Raw genomic sequence first — 22,376 nt, forward strand, 5'->3', positions numbered from 1 at the left:
TTTGATTTTTTTTTTWTTCTTCTTTTTTAACATTTAAGAACACGCGGTAGAAGTATGTCTGGAAGAGAAAAAAAAAAAAAGCTTTTCTTATATCACATTATCATGTCAAAATCTACCATCAGAAAGCAATTGAAATGGTCTGTTTTGTCATTTCTTTAAATGAGGCTTTAATGACACATTTTTTCCCTCTTTATTTATCCRAGAATGGTAATAATGAAATGTCTTTGACAAACTTTCTTGTGAATAAAATGGTGGATTTGCATTAGTTTGATTGGCAGCATTTGTGACTCTTAAGAATTGGCTGTAAAAATCTGTGCACCTGCCTTTTATATATATTATCTTGTCTTTCTCTTGAGCTCCTCAACTTGTTTTAAATGTATTAGGTAGGATTCTGGCTCCGTGGAAGAGCACATAAATACAGTGATAGAAGAGGGCGTATGGAAAAGATGCTCTGCTTTGGCACTAGAAAATATTGTGTCAGACCGAAGGCAAATGAACACAGTATTTTGATCCTTAACAAGCAAGGGCATGCGAGGAGAATTCTGAAAATATAAATCTCAGCCCCTTGTTCCAGCCTGTCCAGGTCCATCTTGGGTGATCATCGATAGCCCCCATCCTGCCCCTATTTTGGCACTGTCTCCATCTCCAACCAAAATGCAAAGATGGCAAATGCACCTTTGCAGAAGGTATTTTTAGTCCTCTGAGGTTAAAAGGTGATCTGTCAAATTTCTCTGAATTTTTCCAAATGTCTCTGCTTCCTCCAAAATCTGAAAGGAAGATGGCAAGACTGTCTGGCTTTTTGTTCCTAGTCAATCAATATGTTTCACTTCGGTGGAGTGCAGTCGAGTTCACATTTTAATGTCAACCTTTAATTTTGTATTATAATCTGAAGCATTGCAAAACGATGAGGTTTTGACAGAATACAGTAAAGCACTTTGACCTTCATTTCAGAATGATTTTTCATGTTGTCACTTTGTAGCACTTTAGAGTGATGCATCAAAATTATTGAACGCTTATTCTTTTTTCTTTTTTTTTTTTTTTCCTCCAAATTTGCAAGTATTTTGTAGATCAATGCTTATCTCTTTTACCCTTTGGCTCTCTTTTCTGCTTAGACTGCAAGTTCTTCAGGGAAGCAGCTGCCTCCTCCTATATCTTTATACAGTAGTTACCACGATATTGTGTGGTAGGCACAATAACTTCCTCCCCCCCAAATTATTATAAATATTAGAAATAAATTTGAATATTAATAATCAATTTAAATGTGACTCCAGGTGATGATGTCCTCCATGGGGTTCACCTTGGTGCAATTAGTGCAAAGAGAAGAGCTTGCATAGGAAAGATAGCATAATTCCCCCAGAGTTTATCACACTTTTGCATGGTCCTACAGTATGTAAAAAACTTTTTTTTTGCTCCAATAAGACAACCATAATAATGTCACTCCTTCCCCATAGCCCTGCTTTTAATTGTAATTGGGGCAATAAATACTACAAGCAAGTCAAATAGCAGGGTGGGTTGCAAATTGAAACCTCAAACCACAGAGACAAGCAGAGCTGTAGTCTGGGGGAATAAAAAGCAATAGGACCTACATTTTATGTGGCTGGATAAGGCTGCTGTTCAGTAAAGTGCTGCCGCAATATTGTGCGGATATTATTAAAGAGATTTATAAAAGATAAATGGGTTTTAAAATAGCCCACTGTGATTCACAAGCCGGGAGAAAACAAAGCAGTAAAATGAACATATATTTGTTTTTATGTTGCAATGAATTTTAGTTGCTCGGGATACATTACTTAATTTGTCAAGAGAAGCAGCAGCTGCATTCCAAGAACTACATATCGGGAAACAATCCAGTGCCAGGCAGCGCAGGACTGCAGCGCAAAGCCACTCTATTCTTTGCTGAGAAGACAGCAAAGCTGAACTTCATGTTTTCCTCCTGGCTAGTGTAAATCCTTGAGCTCTCCCTGTATTTAAAACATTTGCTCTTCCCAAGCAAATGAACTCTCTCTTGAACTCTCTGAAGGACAAACTGCGGGGAGGAAATGATTGCGCGGGGAAAGATGCGGTTTGCATACGAAGGAGGAGAGACATTCCACATTTAATCCCAGCCAGACTGCTTGAACTGCTGCACTCTAATGTCTCTGCAGAACCCAGAGGAAACAAGTTATCCAGATTCCTGCAAAGGACAAGGGTTTTTATTGTGGTGCTGCTGCTGTTTTTTGCAGTGAGGAATGCTGCAGACCGGGATGTCTCCTATAAATCCTAGGCTATGCAGGGAGGAGAGGCCAGGACTAAATATCTCAGTACATGAAGGTAGGATTGCTGTGGAATGGAGATCCTCGGGTCCTTCCATGCTACACTACAACTAATTATATACATATATATATATAATATATATACACACACACATATATATATACACACATACATAAATATATGTATGTGTATACACATACACACACACACACACACACATATATGCGCATGTGTACACACACACAAATATGCTTATAAATATGTATTATATGTATATATGCATTATATGTATATATGCAGATACATATATATACACACACACACATTGTATGCATGAGTTATATCTGTAATTAATGCAATGAATTGCAAACTCTTAAAAGAACAAGAGACCAGCAACGCATCTCTCCAAAGCCTTTGGCCTTGATGGTGCACAAATAAAGAGGAAAATGCTGGGGAATTGCAATTCTAAGACAGACAGACTATCTTGCTGCAAAATGAGGATTAGTTTGAAAGGCTGCATGTTCCTTTGACTCTGCTGAGAGTCAGCTTTTCTAAAAATCAAAAAAAATATATACTTGTTTCTTATTCTCAATCTAAACCTGGCCGTGCCAGAAAATTTGCTTTCCTCTAAACCCTGACATCTGAAGGGCCTTCCCTTCATCCCATCAGGTGCTATTTCAGATGTGACTTTAGGTCACAGCTCTCTRAAAGCATTTGCCTTTCTAGGCACCAACTACAAATTCTTTGAAATTAGTGGCAAACTTTCTTCTATCTTGAAATTTACTTTAACTGAATTTGCAGTTATACCAGTTTTTCTGGTTGTTGTTCTGTAAGCATTTGTCATTTCAAATTTTATCCTGATACATGCGTATGCCCTGCAGGACAAYCATTCTAATTTCTACTCCGTGTAGAAGTCCATTATATGCTACAGCAACATAAATGTACATAACACATAGGACAGAAAGTTAGGTTCAGATTTAGCCGTAACCTCTGCCACCTGGAAAGCTACCACATTTTTTTCTTGGTCATGAAAACATGCAGATCAGATCGGACAAAGAAAGAAGCAACAAGTCGTAGGGACTGAGTTCAGGGAAGAGAAAGAGTAAAGGCAAAAAAAAAATCTTGGAAAATAGATTGAAGTAAATAATCAGCATTAAGCTGTGACAAGATTTAAGCYGCTATGAATCAGAACAGACAACGGTGCCCTAGAAGAAGAGAGCGGCCGCARAATGACATTGCTCTTAATAAACAAAGTCCAGAGCTGCCAGAGCTGATTGGAATCCTACCAAGAATGAGGTTTTGTCACTGGCTTTGAAGGGAATTACATTATGTCCCGCACATGGTGGACATAAGTAGAATTACATTAGATGGAGCCTTCTGCTCCTCCTCTTCCATTACAATGTCATCAGGAGGCTTGAAGGGTCGGCGAATGCAGCACCTTGCACACCTCCAGTAAGTTGATTTGCCAGGTGGTGCTTATAGCAGGAGGCCTCTAATGCGTTTAGGTCTGTGATTACATCGGGCAGGATTGGCCACGCTCTCCCTTTCGGAGCAGGGGACGGACAATTTGGACGCTGGCTCTCCCTGGAACTTCTGCACATCCCAGCTGCCTCTTTCCAAAGGACCTCGGCAGGGTGAGGGCATGGACCGGCCCCAGGAGGAGCGACAGGTTGGAGCATCCGCCCACGCTATCGATTAAACCTCCCGACAGCCACACGGGGAAGTTAATTACTGGGAGGCAAATTAACACCCTTGCAAGATAATAGAGAAAACAATAATTATATTAAGAACTCGGGAGGCCGAGTTTTTTTGGCTTCGTGCCTGAAGCTGTAGGAACATTTTCAAGAGAGCCACCGCTCTACTGCTCAGGGGCAAATGGTTTTGAACCATATTGATTGAAGTCTTTATTCTCAGTGATTAAAAAGCACCTTCAACCGCCACTGAATCCATTCACACTCTTCACAAGGAGTCTTTCAATTAAGATTTCAAGTGAGCCTCCCTTGCATAGCAATCGGCCTGCTCTGGTAAACCATGCTAACGACATGACCTCTCCATCCTGCTGCATCAACAAGAGGAAAGCTTGTTCAAGGATGACATTAAGCTTGGGGGTTTTATAAACTAAAGAAATCCTGCAGAACCCGGTCTGGATCCCAGGTTTCCTTTTTACATTTAGGCTGCATCCATCTGAATTAAAACCTGGCAACRGCAAAGTCAGTAATATGTTGTTGGACCCCAGTGAAGGAGAACTTCTATTGGAAAAGGTCTTCTCTGCAAATGGTAATACAGGGCTCCAGATTTACTGGCTGCCTGTAATGCCAAGTCAAATCTACTCACGTCACGATGTTATTTAAGACTTGGAGCCTCAGCCACAGGCTTGGAGAAGTCAGTCTGGGCACTTTGCTTCCCTGACAACAGCAAAAGTTTCTTGTGAGCAGATATAGCAACATCTACATGTAATATGACATTTCCAAATGAAACCTGCATCCTAGATTCTGTCCTTGTGCTTATCTTTGGTGAGCTAAAACAGGTGAAAAATAGACATTTTCTGCATTTCTACACTGTGCTTTAAAATGTCTTAAAATGTAGATTCTCATTTTTTAATCTCCCTCTATACTAAAAGGATCACAGGGAACCCTACAAAAAACAAAGTCATTTTACCCAATACTTTCCAAAGGAAGTCTGAAAACAAAACTACAGCAAGAAAAGCTGCACAGGAGCTACCACAGACATTATTTGGGTTTAAGCCAGTTAGTTATTACTAATGATGGAGGGAGAAGGCCAGCATCCATGCTGATGTCTACATCATGCAGTGAATCTGCAGGCTTGGCAGTTAAGAAAAAGAAAACTGTTTTCCTGTCAGCTGAGTGACTTTGATTTGAAGGTAGTGAGAGGCAATGAGCAGGATTCCCCTGGCACTCATATTTGCTAAAGCAGCTCTGAGGAAGAGCTCCCAGCAGAGGAACAGTGAAAAACAGTGGCTTACTGGAAAGCCAAGCAAAAAGATACTCAGTTTTTCCAACTGGAGACATGGTTAGAATGRTAAGTCCCTGACTTAGTTCAGTCTGGCTGTAGGGTTGCCCAGAAAGAAGACAAGACAATATAATCTTAGCAATATTTTAAAGTGTTGGCCTGATGAAAAGGAAGAAAAAGAATGAACCACATGCAAGAAATGCTAATTGAGTTCCATGCACCACTTACTTAAAGATATTCCCACAATTTGAAATTAAGATGATTCCAAAGCTTGAAAAAATGACATCATGGCAACGGCGTGATGAAAAACAAACAAGCAAAAGCTTGAAAAAATGACATCATGGCAACGGCGTGATGAAAAACAAACAAGCAAACACTGTTTTGCTTTTGAAGGAAATGTCCCAGTGGCTCACGTGGGGGTTCACATTTCCTGCAGAGCGTCCTCATTTGTCCCTGGCTGTTACCGAACACGTTCTGTCGAACCAGATGTCTATGATTCCCATCTTCAGCACAGTTTTATTTCTATTTCAGTATAAATATGTGTATATATGTATGCATATATTTATATACACACACATATACACACACATATATATATATTTTTTCCAGGGTGAATTCAATCATTCTGACTACACTGGCTACTTCCACTGTTTTCAAAATTATTATTCAAACTGACTCAAAAAAAAAAAAAAAAAAGGAACAAATAAAACCCCTGCAACAACCTCCAAGCTCTTCAACTGGCATATAGCAGTGTGATTGGCATCCAGCAATCTCTAGAAGCAAAAATAACGAGGCAGTGAAATCCTCTTCCCGGAGAAATAATAAGAGGTTTGTGTCGGGTTTGAGAGCAAATACCGTCGCTTGCTGTGGGTGTATTTATGTAGCTGTGTAACTCTCATGGCTGSTTTCTGGCTTTGGAAGCAAACAGATTTCCTTCTTTGCAGCTCTCTAAGGCTTCAGTAACCACAAAGGCAATGCTGCCCATCTATACTAAATTCTGAAGAACAGCAGAGGGTGAGAAGAAGTCTTCCCCAAGGTGCTTTGTGCTTCCATGTTCGTGCCAATTGGAACTGTCATTCTTGATTTCGCTAAAAGATGATATTTTATCGTTCCCACTGATTAAGACCTAGATTAACTTCAAGAGTGGCCAGTTCCTCCCCTTTTTACTGATATTTAATTCAATAATCAATTTATCAGCCATTCAGAAGCTGTTTTCCTCAACCCTCTGCACCCAGCTCTTTTCTTGCAAGAAAAAAGARAAAAAAAGAAAGTCTTTATAAAGAAAAGGCAAAATATAATTGAACTGAGACTGTAAAGTCTCAAAACAAAGGCTATGCTGATGCAAACTCTGCTAACTTTGCATGTAATGCTGCTGCACATTAACTGAGGATTCAGACCTAATTTCCAAGCGAACCCTTCAAACCTGTCCATCTTTTCAGATGACTGCAAGTCGGCACATGTGAACTGCATCTCTGCGTACTAAGAAGCTACCCTGGAATTATTATGAAGGGCTTTAGCCATGAAGTCCAAATCCATTGAATCCAGGGATAAAAAAGAAATAGCTTGCACTAGCAAATCAGATCAGCTCRTACTTTGCCATCGCAGCGATGATGGGGAGGCAAGCTGCCATGAACAGCAGTTTCAGCAAATATTTATTTGAAAGTTAATATCCATTGACTTTGGGTGCACTTAGCTTCTGTCACTTTCTGAATTCCACCGTTTGCAATATCTCTGCAAGACAGATGCAGAAGTCGGAAGAACCAAACTCCGTATTTGAGAACAGAAGTTTGACTTCTAAGATGAAGCAGGATATATTTTGAAATATTTACAGAAGGGTTTCACTTATATCTGTGGTGCCACACATTTGGTAATATCTTAAAGGTACTAGATGCTCCTGCTCTGCTCCCTCTAAGCTGATGCTTAACATTTAAGCACATACACCGAATCYGTGAACTTAATGCTCTTCAAGTGATTAAAATAAGCACATCAGGGGAGCACCTAAAACCACAACTGAGACTGTACGTTTTCTGCCCAATCTGTTGGAGATGTGTATGTCCTTCTACGGTATTTTATGATTAAACTGAATGTTGGAAAGTGTAAGTTTTCCATATTTTTGAAAACATGCTGCATAGTATCTTTGTGGCACATTTCCTTATCCCATGACCTTCAAAGAAGTATTCCAAGAGATGTTTTGCTGCCTTCAACAGGAAAAAAAAAATGAACAGCTCAGCACTTGGGAAAATTGCAATGGCAAGGCAGCAAGCTGCTGCTGCACATGAGCTATTTATGAAAATACATGCTTGGATGGAAGAAGGATTTACTTTTTTTCACATAAATTGTTTAAATGAAGTGGCCAAGTTTCCAAAGGTACGCAGCAGCCAACCACAGGAGAATTATGGTGGCACACAGGACCATATTCTTAGCCTTGCTGCCAGATTCCACCATCAACTTCCATATTTTTTCCTTCATTTCCTGCAGGCAGTGCAGCGTATTTGGCTGGCCTCCTCTCCTCTATAAATCCCATTATATTGGTTCTTAACTATTAAGAAAAAATACCGGTTATGTCTCTCTTATTTTCACTATACCAAGGAAAAACTACTAACCAAATCTAGCAAGGAGCTTGGAAGGAGACATGGAAGACATTGTCTTTGAGGAAGGAAATGCTGGTCTAGCAGTAACTGTGGTGAAAGACCACGCTATTTATGGCCATATTAATTCTTATTCTGCCATCTCCTCCCATCCACTAGGATTAGGATAAGCTGGCCTAATGAGCAGGCTGTTAAAATAAACCAGCCTTTTGGTAAACTTTGCTGTCAGAAAATGATTTATGACTTTTTACAGGTCTTTTTGCCTTCCAGGTGTTTCAAAGTGGTGGGTCATAAACTCTCCAGAGTGCTGTTGCCAGCCAGTGGTTGGCAGAGTTGCAGGTTGGAATTTACTTTTTTGCTTATTAAGTCTTCTTAGGAGTCCCAGAAGATTCCCAAATCAGTGGTGTACAAAAAGAGAAGATGTTCACTAATCCCAGCTTTAACGCTGGTGGGACAGTAAGCTGCAAAATGCCTTACCATACTTTAAATGCATCTAAATTTTAGAACTTTTTTTAGGGAATCATTTGAGGCTTGTTCAGTGTGTGAAACTAGGTAGCATTTGGGTGCTTAAGTCTTTCCTGAACAGGAAAGAAAAGATTTACAAAGAGAATGGAGTAGCATGTGGACCCAAGGATCACACATGGTCCTGATATTGGGGGAAAAAAAGGAAGGAATTGCTGCTACTCTTGCAAGGAGGGGCCTTCAGACTTAGCTGCTCAAGATATGATAAGGAATAAACAAATGGCTTAGGGAAAACAACCTGAAGAAGCTCTCTTGTCTTTTCTTTGAGTGAGGACACACTACCTGCCCCGATAGTAAGTGGTTATAGGAGACTCAGGGAGCTAATGGTGATCGAGTAGGTATTTCTGAGGGCAACTAGAAAGATGAAAAAGCCATCCGGGTCTCCTGTGAGATAAATAACATACCGATCCATGTCCTCTAAAATAGATTTGGAGTTCTTAAACGATGCCAGACAAGCCCGAGAGAAGTGAAACCTGCACGTAAGGAGGAATGACATGTTGCGAATTGCAATTTCACTTGGTCCTCAAGCCTCTATTAATCACAGCCGCCCAAAGCTGCCCTGGTGCTACCAGCAAACTCCAACTGGAAATCAAAATTCTCCTCTACAAGAGCCAGGTAAAATTCTTCAGAGAGGTACATCCACCCTTTTTCCTTAATTTTATCACTCATTTMACATGATTACTCATGGTGGTTTGGTATGTGCGCAGAGAGCAGCCAGAATGAAAAGTCAGCTCTATGCAGCAGCAGTTGTCCCATGCAAAAGATGTGACTTTGAGCTATAGGGGCAGATGTTTTCTTTCTGCATCTTATGATTTAAAAAGCACAACAATATTGCAATCTGCTTAATTTGGAAGAGAGCTGTAGGTCTTAGAGAAAATAATGGCTTTTTTTTTTTCCTTGCGTTTATGACTGGAGGCTCAGTCAGAGATTTTCAAAGAGGCAAACAGCAGTTAGCTACCAATAGATTTTCAATGGGAGTTAGGAACCGAAAAACTGCCACTTTTTCCCTTTGAAAAATCTATTGCTCAGTTGTTTTATCTGGAACAGACAGAAGGGGAGATAACAGCGACAGCAAACAAGCCATCTTACACAGAATATTTGCTTCTTCCTCTTTAGGCTAAATTCTGTCCACAGATAATTTGCACAACCTCAAGTGAACCCAGCAGGTTTTATCTCGGGACAAAACTTGTCACTGTATTGAGAAAACTATTTTGTTATATGTAAGATAAGGAAGGGGTTGGAAGGCAGGAAATTTAGACAATGAATACACTTATATGTAACTTATATCTGGGGATCATTCCTGTGAAAGGAATTGATTCGTTCATTTATTCCTGTAAGTTAGCAGTAGCTATATGGTTTTATTAGCATTGGGTTAACCTCTCCCTTATCAACTTCAAGTCACTACTTACTCTTGCCCTCTTTCCCGCTTACCTGTCTAGCTAATTTATTTTTATTATAAATTCATTGAAAGAAAAATGAGGTACTCCTAACCCAAAAGCTGACACATGTGGATTCAGACAAAGCCTGAGGAGTATAGTTGCCATAAGGAAGTCGGACAAAATCTATTTAACTTATTACCTTTGTTCAATGCTAGGCATTTCTATACCCAAAAACCTGCTCTTAACATGGATCAGATAGTGCTGATCTTTGCAAAGGGAATGTTTCATAGTTTAAATGTTTCATAATCCCCATGTTTTTCAGCCTATTTCTCCAAAGTCAACGTGGCTAGAAATCTGTTTACGGTCTGTGTATGACAGCACTTCTGGAAGAGCTTTCCAGATAGTAAGCTCTGATTTATATAGGTTTATGGGAGGCTGAATGGGCAATAACAAAGTTATCTATCAAACGTTCACTTGCCATCTTTTTTTCCAACAAATTGCAGACCCAAACACAGCGAGGTCACCTGCATCATCTTGCGGCACACACCTTTGTGCCAAACAGTCCATAAATGAAAGCAGGAAATTCCTAAGCTACCAGGGAGATCTATACGTGGTTTGTATATTTATTAAATTACAAATAATTTAAATAATTCAAGGCCCAAAGAGTGTGACATGGGGCTTAYTGATGTTAAAAAATTCTGTGTCCCTCTCTTGAATAAACCCTTCTAGCAATGACCCAGCTGACACACACACATMGTTGTCCTTAATGTGTTAATGTCACATCCCATTTGTGCTGGGCAAAATATAGTAAACAAAGCCATGTCTTTCTTTAGATTCAGTCTACCTGGCTTAGAGGGCAATCAGTGAAAGCAGGACTTCAGAAAGGGCTAATGGTGTCAAAATAGCCATTGCAAAAATGATGGGTTTTATGTGCACAGAAATGAAACATTTTATAGTCATTGACGGCTGTGATCCTCCAGGGTAAATGCATGATAATTCCTGTTTCCTCGTTTGAGGAGTGAGACAGGGGCTGCAAAAATGCCCGCAGCTCTTTAAAGGGGAGACTCAAACACCTCAAGTCTCACTAAAGCTCAGCTGAAGACAGTGGATTTAGGGTCTTTTGAAAAGCTCAACTATGAGTCAAGAAAACATTATTTAGCAAGACAACAACCACAGTAAAAAATGGATCAACACAGATGTGCATGTTCACAGTTAAGAATCATCATAATTTTTCTCCATTCTTCTACACTCTCCTCATCCCCATTGCGTTGGATTTTCCCCCGTGCATTGGATTTTCCCACTGTCCTGCTTTTTCTTTTTCTATTACTTACTTTTTTCTCTTCAATTGAATTTTTTTTTTTGCTTTTTCTTCTTTCATTCTGCTTTTTCTGCTTTTACTCTCCTTCTTTCTGCTTTTTTTTTCCCCCTCTTTCTTCCCTCTCTCCATTGTTTCTCTTGTTTTCGCATGATTTTTCCCAGCTCTGCTGAGCTCCCCTTAACTTTCCCACCATCTGGCTGGGCAGCTGTTTCTGATATTACCGAGCGAGTGAGTTGTGAAAACAGTTGTTCAAAAGCTGATTTTACCTGCCGTTCCCATTCTCCATGGGACTGGAAGTTGTGATGATAAGGACAGGTGAAGTGATGTATGAAACCAACCTTGATGCTTTAGAGACAACCAGTGCAGCAGAAACGTGTCATAGAGACAAATTGGCTAAGTCCACTTAAACAGAAATCACTGGAAGAAGCAAGATACAATTAACTTATATTGCTATGGGCTTGGTAAACTGAGGCGGACTGCACTTTCTGAGCCAACCTAGCTGTCTCTGGAGGGATGGGATAAAGAAGCACAGGAGAAACTTTGACCCAGTGTATCTGCCTAGTTTTGGACATATAGCTCCATATGGATCTGGTGATTGCAAGTGGAGGCCACCATACAGATACATTTTGCAGTATGCAAGTCAATAATTATTCAATTATTCTCTTACCRGACTCTTCAAAGTCGCTGTTGTAGGCGTTCCAGGTCTCGCTTATGCGGAGCAGGTTTTCTTCCATGGCTTGGATGTCCATGTAGGGACAGTTGCACTCGGGGAATTTGGGCCCGCACTGACACCAGCAGTCATTGTCCTTGCAGATGAACTCCCCTTCCGAGTTGCAGGCGATGTAACTGAGCGCTGCCTGCACAAAATGCTCCTGCAGATACTCGGGCAGGATGACCTGAAGCCCTGAAGGATATAAAGTAAGTGTTATGTAGAGGAGCACTTCCCCTATGCATGTATTATTAATAAAAATAATAATAATTTGCAATTAATAATAAAAGAACATAAATAAAAATATTTTAAAATTTAATATACAATAAATAAAATAATATTAAATAATAAAGTGAAAAAAGAGAAGAGAGAAGGAAAAGGGGAAGTTCTAATTTACTGGGGCCATTTATTTTTAAGGGGGGATTGTCAAAAGCAGAAAGAAAGGATGCCATCAACTTCTCCTCGTTAAGAATTGCAGAGTAAACAGTCAAGAGCTTTGCAGCAAGCAGCTGAATTGCAACCAAGGTGCCAGTGTTTAATGCAGATTTGGAGAGTGCCCACAAAGGGAAAGCAATTGGAAAGGCAGCAAGAATGAGAGTGAAGAGACAGGAAAATTGGTAAAAGGGAGGGGAGAAGGTAAATTTCTCCRTTCTGTCGTGGGATCAATCTCTGTGTTGCCTTGGATGCAACAAGGCACATCCAATGTACCAAAGTATCTAAATGACTCCAGTTATCAGTGCGTAATTCTGCAGAGACAAACCAAGGAGGTTGGGAAGAGCTGAGGAAATGTTAGAAAAATAAAATTAACTTGATATTTCATGTCTCACAGCAGTGGTATTTAGTGGCCTTTTCTCCCTAAGTGTGGTGCAAAAATATGTGTATGATGAGTCATTAGGAGGCATAATTATATAATTTTGGACAAAACCWATGGAGTTTTGCTGTTGAATTTTTTCAGTGCATGCGCGTATTACATCCTCCATAGTCCTCCTTCATCTGGTGATGCCCTCTGGACACCTTATGCAGCTTGGGGAAGGTGCAATCAAGCAGATGCTACTGTATCTTGGAAGGGATCAGACTTCTTTGCCAGACTTTCTTGTCCTGCCATGCCAAGCATAGGTCTTGCTAAAGCATGTTATATGTGGGAAGCGTGGAGCAGACAGAGTAAAAATTGGGAATACTGGTGATCAGMAATGTAAGCCTCTTCAACTGAAAATACTGTTGTTAGTGTGGTCCCTATGATGGGGTTGAGTATTTTAGGTAGAAATATTCCAAATGACCCATATATGTAAATGTATGTATATCCAGTATATGGATAAATCATGTGTCATATAGGTGCATGTTCAGCTCCATGGACATCTGTTYCTTATTGTTACATAAGTAAAAATAATAGCTATAGCTGTTATTTTATGGCGTTTCCAAGTTAGAAGGCCACATCAAAAAAGCACAGGAGACCACAGATGAGGTTTAAACCAGCTCGTTGTGCTTTCTTCTGCCTCGTATCAAAACTTGTGAAGCTCCTGCTGCCCGGCCACACGTAGAAAGCCTTGAAATGCTGAAACAAAAAGCAATTTGAGACAGGCAGCACTGTGTCTTGCTCAACTTATAAATACGAAACAGGTTAAGGCACTCTAATAATACATTTCTTTTAATGACAAGCCAGCAGCATGTGTCTCAGCTCTCTCGGATGGAGGCAAAGGCTAATTTCCCAGTTGACAAACGTCATTCAAATGCCGGAGAGCTTTCAGARGAGCAAATGATTTCTGGAGACTTTTAAATGCATAAAAGTGAAAAAATGATGGGATCGTCTTCAAGAAAATATATATTGCCTGTAAAAATCGTCGTGTGAATGCATTGCATTTAACCTGTTCTTTCCTTGTAGAGGTAGGAGGGAAAGGGGGAAAAAAATGAAAAGTTTGTGGATATGTTAAACAAGAATATAATCCTTTCCTGAGAATCATTCCTAATAATCAGCAAAAGCTTCATGCCATCTCTTTAGCTGATTCATGAACCAATAGCAAGAGCACTTAAAACAGGAAATAATTGTGTAATGAACCACCTGAAACTGCAAACCGAGAACCAAATTCTGCTCGTTTTGTTATCACACACAAGTATATCAGAGGTAAACACTGCTATTTATAGCATTCCTCTCCATACTGCTCTGCTATTATATTCCCTTTATTAGTGGTATATGCAAGTAAATTAAAGTGAATTTAATCTTTCCTAGGAGTAATAATGAGATGCTCATGGGGTGCCTGACATGCAGGGAGAGGTAAACAGCTACCGGGACCTACAAAAATTGGCTTAGGAATGAAGCTTCTTATTGCATTTGTTTTTCTATAATTGTTATTTTATTCTGATGAATGTGATGCCTTCATAGGTTTGCTTAAAAGTCCCGGGGGAGCCTTTGGACTCTGCATTATTCATGGTCTACCTAAATTTACATCTAAAGTCTTCATGCTCCAAAGATGCTACTACTTGGGYGTCTACAGAGGAGGTTGAACCTGCTGAATGTGGTTCCCTGGAATCAGTGGGGATTCACATGGTRTAAAAGGTGCATAAGTGATTTTAAGCCCTAAATAGGGCTGTAAAAATGGTAACAGCATTATTCACATTATTTTCTGACAGATGTCGTTTCCATTTCAAAGGCAACACGAGTCGCTGACATTTCTTTCGCTTTGTTAGAATTTACTTACTGGACAAAAAGGGAAAAAAATTATGAAAATGACCTTTTATGAGGTGGGGAAAAAAGTAAAAAAAACCCACAAACAGCATGATAAATGCCACCGGGTTCCAAACAAATTAGTGAAATTGCAGCGACGTACCTTGCAACTGAATCTTGTTCTCAGGACTCTGCACCAGAACGGAGCTGACGGAATCTAGGTTGTCATAGTTACTGCAGCCGAGAGGACCGGTCCGCGTCTCCGTCACCTGGTGGAAGGGAATGCACAACCGTTTGCTGCGGCACTGGCAACAGGCTYGGCAGGTTGGTCTCAAAGTTGTAGAGAGCTGTTTCTACCTCAAGGACTCCTTAAAAAATGGATTCAAGGGATCTACAGATGACTTATTTCAATCAGAATGAGCTCAATTGCAATTCATTAGGAAGGATGCAGTTTTCCCTGACTTGTGCRTGTGGTAACTCCTTGTTGAAGTCATGGATAAACCTTGACATACTTTTCTCGGTTGTTTTTCACCTGGGAAAGGTCTAAAAGGCAGGTTTCACCTAGAAAGGTCTAAATGCCTAAAATTAGGCATTAAGTTCTAGACTTTATTGCAACCAACAAAAGACATTTGGTGAATTCTATCCTTGCTCTGAAAGACTGCACTTATCATGTATTTAGGCAGTTCCTTCTAGCTACTATTATTCCAGTTCCAGTTACTATTATTTGTGGTTTGATTTTGTTTTCAATCTTTTGTCTATGGGGCATTGCAGCATCCCCAAACAATTTGAAACATAGAAACCATAGAGCCAGTTTCATGATTCCCACTCATTTTCATCATTCTTATACCTCCTGAGATAGCAAAATGAGGAAAATTAGTAAGTAATGGCAAAATTCTGGTCCAAGTTTGGACTAGAAATTCAACAATAATAAGGATCTGGTCCAAAACWTAAGTTTCCACTCAAATTTATGTATTTATGTTATGTATTATATTTGCTTAACMGCACAGTCTTCTTCTGCCAGAGGAAGACGGAGGTTGCCAGAGCAAAGCTCTGGTGGCCTTAGCTTCTGCATGCAAAAATATATTSCAAAAAGTAACATAGAAACTCAACATACAACAGATATACAATGAAGAAAGGTCAAAACCARTGCAAACCACCCCAGTTCCACCCTCCTGCAGATGGATCTTCAGTCTGAGGTCAAAAAGAAGGTTTCCTACATGTTCTCTCATAGCTACATAAAGCCTACGTAGGCAAGGTGGTTTTTTCAGGAAAAAAAAATTAAGCAGCTGATGAATTAAATTGGAGATTATGGAAGAAAGGCTCAACTTCCRGACACATTTTCAGATCAAGTGGCAGGATTTCAATTCTGGGTAACTCATTTTAATGACAAAGCGAACTACAGGGAAAACAAATGGTCCAAATGAATGAATTCTGTCTCAATCCCCTTGTTACTGAAATCCCAATATTGTGCTTTCCTTCGGTAACAGGAAGGAGACCGCAGTGACACAAATGAAATTGGAAAAGGAATGTCACTTATTTAATTATCCTCCAGACACAGAAGTGTGATTAAACTCGGTCCCTCGATCATGGGGTGTCTGAAGGCACGAAATAAGAGAGAAACCAAGAACGGGATGGGGAAAGGTAAGCCGTAAATGCAAAGTAAATACCAAAATGCCAGCATAGCCCAGAAGTGATTGCAGAGGAGCAAAAAAACCATCATAACCACATGGGTTTTTCTGCAGGCTCTAGGCTCACAGTCCACAAAAAACACCAACTCACAGAGCAAAATACCGCGAGGAAAAAAAAAAAAAAAAAAAAAAAAAGAAGTTATTTAATAACCAAAACTCCCCAAGAACCAGCAAAGAAATATGTGTAAACCCGTCTGACACGAGCCAGGTAGGCGAGTCTCGAGTGCCTTGTTTTCAAAGATTATCGCAGAGCAGGTTCCCCCAGGCAGCAGGGCTTTCGCTTCCCAGAAATAAACCATAACATTTGGCATTAATGAGACAAATGCCTACAGTTTGCAGTCAGTTAAAACTCATAACCATGGTGATAACGACCCGATTAGAAGTGCACAGAGAACATACCTCCTAGCTCTTTAGCAGGGCTCAGTTCCTGTGATATCAGTGGGTAGTTTTTCCCTAGGAAACACTGCATTTTTTTTTTTTTTGGCCATGATAATTAAGCCGAGGGAAGGCTTTCCTAATGAAAGGGAAATATATTTGCGTGGAGCTTTGGTTCCTGGTGTGCCTTTGCAAATGCACAGAGCTAATATCCCTAACTACATACCCATGCAGAGGTGGGGCGCCTTCTTGCATAAAGGATCCGCCTCTTTGGGAAGGTTTTTTAAAATACACATTTGGCTTCSGAGAGGGATAACTATGCCACACAAAGGAGAATGAGACAATGCTTCCAAACAGGCATCCCGTGTTCAGATTTGTATAACCCAGCTTAATATTTTAAGCATTCAAATAGTACTTTAGCAGCAACCTCGTTGTCCACACGTGGTGCTACCCATGGAGAAAAGTCTCCCTGGACTATGGCAGAAATAGAATGAGCAAAACTATGGAAGGAGACCAAACCTGGAGCAGTTTCTGACAAGTAAATGAAATTCAGGTCCTTTTGGATGAAAATCTGAGGAAGAGGGGAAAGCAATACTACAAGGAAGCTAATTAACAATTAGATAAGACCAGATCCTGACATTTACACTTAATAAATCAGTTCCACCATCAATCATTTGATGGAACTGGTAACACAGGAGGGGAAGTCTACATGTCTCAGAAATAAGCTCTGACCTCCATGGCTGCATTGCACCACCAGTGAAATTGGAAGCTTTTATCCCCACATAAGGCATTGCCTGCCTGGGAAATGCAACTATTTATGGAGCCAGAGAGCTACTCAAACTGCCTTTGCTCTGTTGTTACACTCTTAAAACAAGATTTACCCCCAGTGAAATCAATGGACAGTTTCCCAGAATGGAGGCTATGGGAAAAAATAATAAAAAAAGGCTCTTACTCGACTTATATGCTGAAATAAAGGCTTGAATCTGCTGTCTAAAGGGACTAAGGGCAGATGTTTTCCCTGAAGGAATCAGCCATCTCTCTTAACTAGCCTTGAGCAATGTGCGAGAGCAAAGTCCTCTTATGGAGAAATAATGGACTTCTTAGCGAAGAGGTAATAAAAGCTGAGTATTTTGTTTCGGTTTATATTTAGATACTTCTGCTTGCCTGGTCCTAGTCACTTAAATGAATGCTAATATTACTTTTTCACAACTTTTATTGCATGAAGAGACAGCGGAGCAGCGAACAATAAATGAAGCCTATATATTTTAGTTAAAAAAATTAGAAACAAAGAGGACAGTGCAGATAMAAATTAAAATAATATTTCATGTACATAAAACCTCAGGGTAACTACAGAAAGCAAAAGCAAAGCAGCCCACTAAAGGAAAACCCCTTCAGCAGCCCTCCATCCTTTTCCATGCGTAATTCCTTTGCCGTATAATGGACAAAAAGCAAGGACACAAAACTAAATTTTAGGGCACATATAGCCCGGGTGCAACATCCCAGCTCTTCACAGCCCATGTAAGGGCTTCCCAAGAGGATTCAKTATGAGATTTATATCTTCATGCCTTGGTTTTAAATAGACTGTCCTTTGCTGCCAGGATTTTTCACTGCTTCCTCCTCACTTGCAAGACGGCACCATTTGGCCATATATAAGAATCATGGTCAGTATTAGTCACAATAACARTGTAGCTGAGAGGAACATCATTTTCTGGGGTTAGGAATGGGTGAATAAGAATTAGAATGCAAAGACAAAATCTTGCCTTTTTTTGTGAAAAGCAGCAGGGGAAAAAAAAAAGCGGTCTAGATGAATATAAGCACTGGCTTTGGTTAATTTTGAAGTATTTTGCCTTTACTGTGCTTATCTTAAAAAAAATTAATACATTATTTCTTAAGAGAAATAAAAAGGTGTTAAAAACATCTTAGATTACTTGATAAAAAGGTCCCCTGCACACACATAGAGGAGCACAAGGAACAACAATTCCTGTTCCTGAAAATGTAAGTACTAAAGGTTAATGTTACAACTTAAACCAGAAATATCATAAAAAGGATGGAAAGCATTTAAGCTCAAAAAAAAAAAAAAAAAAGAAAAAAAAAGGAACCAAAGTGATAGGACCAGAAGTAAATTAAGATCTGGATTTTCCAGGGAAAACCTATGTATAATTGAAACTTTCTCAGCCAGTCTAAAACTTGGCTGTGATCTCTTCTATACCTCATAAAATTTACCAGTTGAAGATATCTCCCGATCTTGTAAGGCACAAGAAGAAAACATAAGGCACAGATGAAAACATAATTTTTAACCATGCTGTAGTGAAACCCTGCATCGTACACCATGCTTAGYTCCAGATTATCCAATTATTATAGCAGATAAACCAACAGGATTGGGAAACTTGTCCCAAGAGACCCAGGATTCGGAAATCAAATCTCTAGCATTTATCTACTAAACAAGACATGTGTTGCTTGTCAAATAATTTTGACAATGTTGTCTAAATCTTTCAAGTAAGCTAAAGGACCAAACTTTATCAGCAAAATTAATGCAAGAGTGAGGGGAAGGTAAGCACAACAAATTGCTCTCTTCCCTGAGTCTAAATTTCATCCAGACACAAAGATTCCTGCAGTTCAAGCTAGCAATCTCTACTATGAACACAACAATATATTTTTTAATCATTTGTTATTCATGTAATTAAAAATGACCCAACCTGAAATACAGACTTCTGATGTCAAATTCTCTCCAGTCCATAGCCTGTAAAAGCTGTCTTCAGTGATTGAGAACCAAGCAGGAGTTAGATACCCCTAAAAATGCATTTTCTATTCAGAACTCAAACTTGTAAAGAGCAAAACACACACACAACAATGCTGTAGAGGAAAAGCAAGCAAAGCTGCATCCCTAAAACTGCATGTCACATTTGAAGATAAGGAAACTTAAAATCAGAGTTTAACAATTTACAAAATACAAGTAAAACTGGATTCACAAGTTAAACTTGACTAAATAATCAGAATTCCCATAATAATAAATCACATCCAATAAATCCTATCAGAAAGGCTTAYAGGGAGTTGTTTACCAGTCCGTACTTGAAGATAAGAGCCATAATTTGGCAGATTAAGGTGTTTGTCCATTTTTTCTTCCGCCTCCCAAATAAAGCAAATATCAAATAGAGAGTCTTGCCCAAAAGCTTGCCCAAATGTCCAAAAAAAAAAAAGCTTGCCCAAAAAGTCTTGCCCAAATGCTTGCTTTAATCATTTATTTCTGGACCTGATATTAGACAACATCTATGGCAAAGGATGATGTATCATAAAGACAAGTGCATTTCTCCAACTAGAGAAACTTAAGGAGAGTTGTACTAGCACAAGGTTCTGGGAAAGAGAGAAATTCCAAAAAAAAAAAGGGATAAATTAAAGAAAAGACACCAACACTTATTACCAGCACTGCAAAGTCTCAGGGGAGTGGGATTTGGTTCATCCACAATTGATGGGACATTTGCCACCTGCAGGGGCAACATAGGTGACCACATGAATGAAATCAGAACTTTTCTGGGGATAACTATCTAGCTCCATTCAAAATATGCTCACTGAAAAGTCTTTGAAATTAATCTGCGTTTGAATGCTGAGACATATTTGCACACCTACACAAAATCCATGTATTCACTACTGCAGATTTTTCTCCAGGGAGTTTTTAATCTATAAGACCTTGCCCGTGGAACATAATTCTCCTTTCTAAGCTATTATTCTACCATAATAGCATATGACTTTTTTATATCGTAGAGGATCTTAATTATCTTTCCTTATTGTCCTCATAGCATCATGTGCCCCAGATGATGTGGAGGTTAGCAGCCTTGAGCCTTCATCTCCTCGTGCTCCTGTTTCCATCAAATATATCAACTCCTCTCCACAAGATTATTTTTAAGAGATTACTCTTTATGGCCAAATGGAGACATACAGAGCTACCTTTACAGTTCCAAAGCAAATCTTAGAGGGGACTTGTAGGATGAAACCTCCCTATGGGCACACTGTAGGGATCACTCACCACTAGAGRAATGTCCTGGATGAATAGAGATCTTTCCCAATCCCAGCTCCTGAATACTTTGCCATTATAAGCATTGCTTTATTAGATATTATACTATAGCCAGAAATGTAAATCCTGCTGAATGAGTGCACGAGTTCTATGGGTAGAAATAACTGAGGACAGCAATCCTAACTCCCAAAGCTACTTGTCTTTAAAGGATTTAAGCATGAAGGCTGTTTCCAGGGATGTTTTCTTGCTCTAATGTAATAGAATGGAGATTAATTATAACATATAATGGCAAAACCCATGAAAATGTACGAAGGCTATAACTTCTATATGCAAAAGTAATACAAATAACTAAAATGGTTCAAGGGACTATTACTGTTCTTAGCTTATTGCTTCCGATGTGGAGTCTGTGTCRCCCTGGGATCTCCTTCCCACGCTGACCTTTGTGCTCACACATGTTCTTGGTACRTGTTTCTCTCTTCCTCCTTACAGTTCAGAGCTGGGAGGGAGAGTGTCCTCCTAATTCCCTACTCCCAGTGTGACATTTCCCGACCTGTTCACAGCCTGTAGCCGTCAATTAGAGCAGCAGACACCGACACCAACCACTGAAACATCCACTTCTCAGTCCAGGCACAGAGGCACAGCCGGAATAAAGACTACATTAAAATAAGAATGGTTCAAGCCGGTGCTGAAGTGCTCTGATCTAGCTGCATTGCCCAACACACTCTCAGGGGCTCTCCCAGTATTAAAGTTTTCCTCCCTTTCCTGGGTTGGTTTACCTTGGCTCTAAGTGGTAAGGGAAGAAAAACAAAAAGGCATTGGGAAACATTTAAGAAAACTTTGGTATAAAATATATAAAATATAGGGTTTTGACAACTGTGATGGCAATGGTTGTGTAAAGGATGCTAAAGACCCTTGTTTACACATGTATATTTTTTGCCTGAATAGAGCTTGCATTTTTTGATTCCTCCTTCTAGCTAATCTACATAATCAATATCAAAACAAAACTCCAGTTTGTTATGGCCTATCACGTCTTGCAGTCTCTCCTGGGWTTGCTTTTTATTTCTTGAAGAATGGGGAATATTTATATAAATCCTTTCCAAACAGTGAGCCYGAGCATCTCTATTATGCTCTATTTTGTAGCTCTGAAAGCATTTCCTGCTGTGCCACCAACTAGCTAGAGAGGGTATAACTTCTTGCACTCATTACTCCCCTCTGCACACTGCTGAAAATATAATGAGATGGTGCAGCCTGCATCAGAGGCTGCTAAAGCGCATCCTTTTACAAGTGCCAGGCTGCAGCTGCTGTGATGTATCGTGTCAATTATGCTGCTGAGCTTGCATTCGGCACAAATTTAGCAAAACAGGTTATTGCATTAACTTGCTGGGACTTMTCCTCCTCCTCCTCATGTTCTTTGGAATAGCGAGGAGTGGATTCTGCAAGGCCTTGTGCTGTTTTACACCAGGTCCGACCTCTGCATTAGCTTTTAGGGAAGCAGCACCGGACTTTCTGTTTAATTAGAGGCCTCCTGTCCAAGTGGATTAAGGCAGGCTTTAATTTCCCTCACTCACATTCTTGGATAAGATACGGTGATCAATCCCTAACCTTTACATTTGATGCATCCGTAGAATCAGTTAACAGCCTGCACGTATCAGTCACAATATTTGGTTGAAACTATGATGGATTTGATCCTAGGATCTCCAACAGCCTCCTGCCATAAACTGCATAAAGCCTCATTTGGCAAGTCAAACACCATTCTAGAGCATGCCCCGTGCTCTGGGTGTCCCTTCTGGAGCAGGGGGTTGGATTAGATGATCTCTAGAGGTCCCTTCCAAGCTCAACCATTCTATGGTTTTATCAGGTGAATGTGAATTCAGCTCTGTTACAAATATTGCAGTGTTAGCACAAGGTC

At 39.8% G+C, this 22,376-nt stretch overlaps 1 protein-coding gene across 1 annotated transcript in view; it reads right to left on the reverse strand.

The window, feature by feature from the left end:
• The window catches only part of BRINP3 (BMP/retinoic acid inducible neural specific 3), a 139,133-nt gene that overhangs the window by 30,661 nt on the left and 86,096 nt on the right, over window positions 1-22,376 (reverse strand). Inside the window, exons 4-5 of the mRNA XM_026039665.1 lie at window positions 14,559-14,664; window positions 11,695-11,931 (exon numbers count right to left, since the gene is read on the reverse strand). Of these exons, the coding sequence (XP_025895450.1) occupies window positions 11,695-11,931; window positions 14,559-14,664 (343 nt within the window). The remainder of the gene's footprint in view (window positions 1-11,694; window positions 11,932-14,558; window positions 14,665-22,376) is intronic.

Source organism: Nothoprocta perdicaria, unplaced genomic scaffold, assembly GCF_003342845.1.
Source record: "Nothoprocta perdicaria isolate Ctin4 unplaced genomic scaffold, notPer1 scaffold_236, whole genome shotgun sequence".
Lineage (NCBI taxonomy): Eukaryota > Metazoa > Chordata > Aves > Tinamiformes > Tinamidae > Nothoprocta > Nothoprocta perdicaria.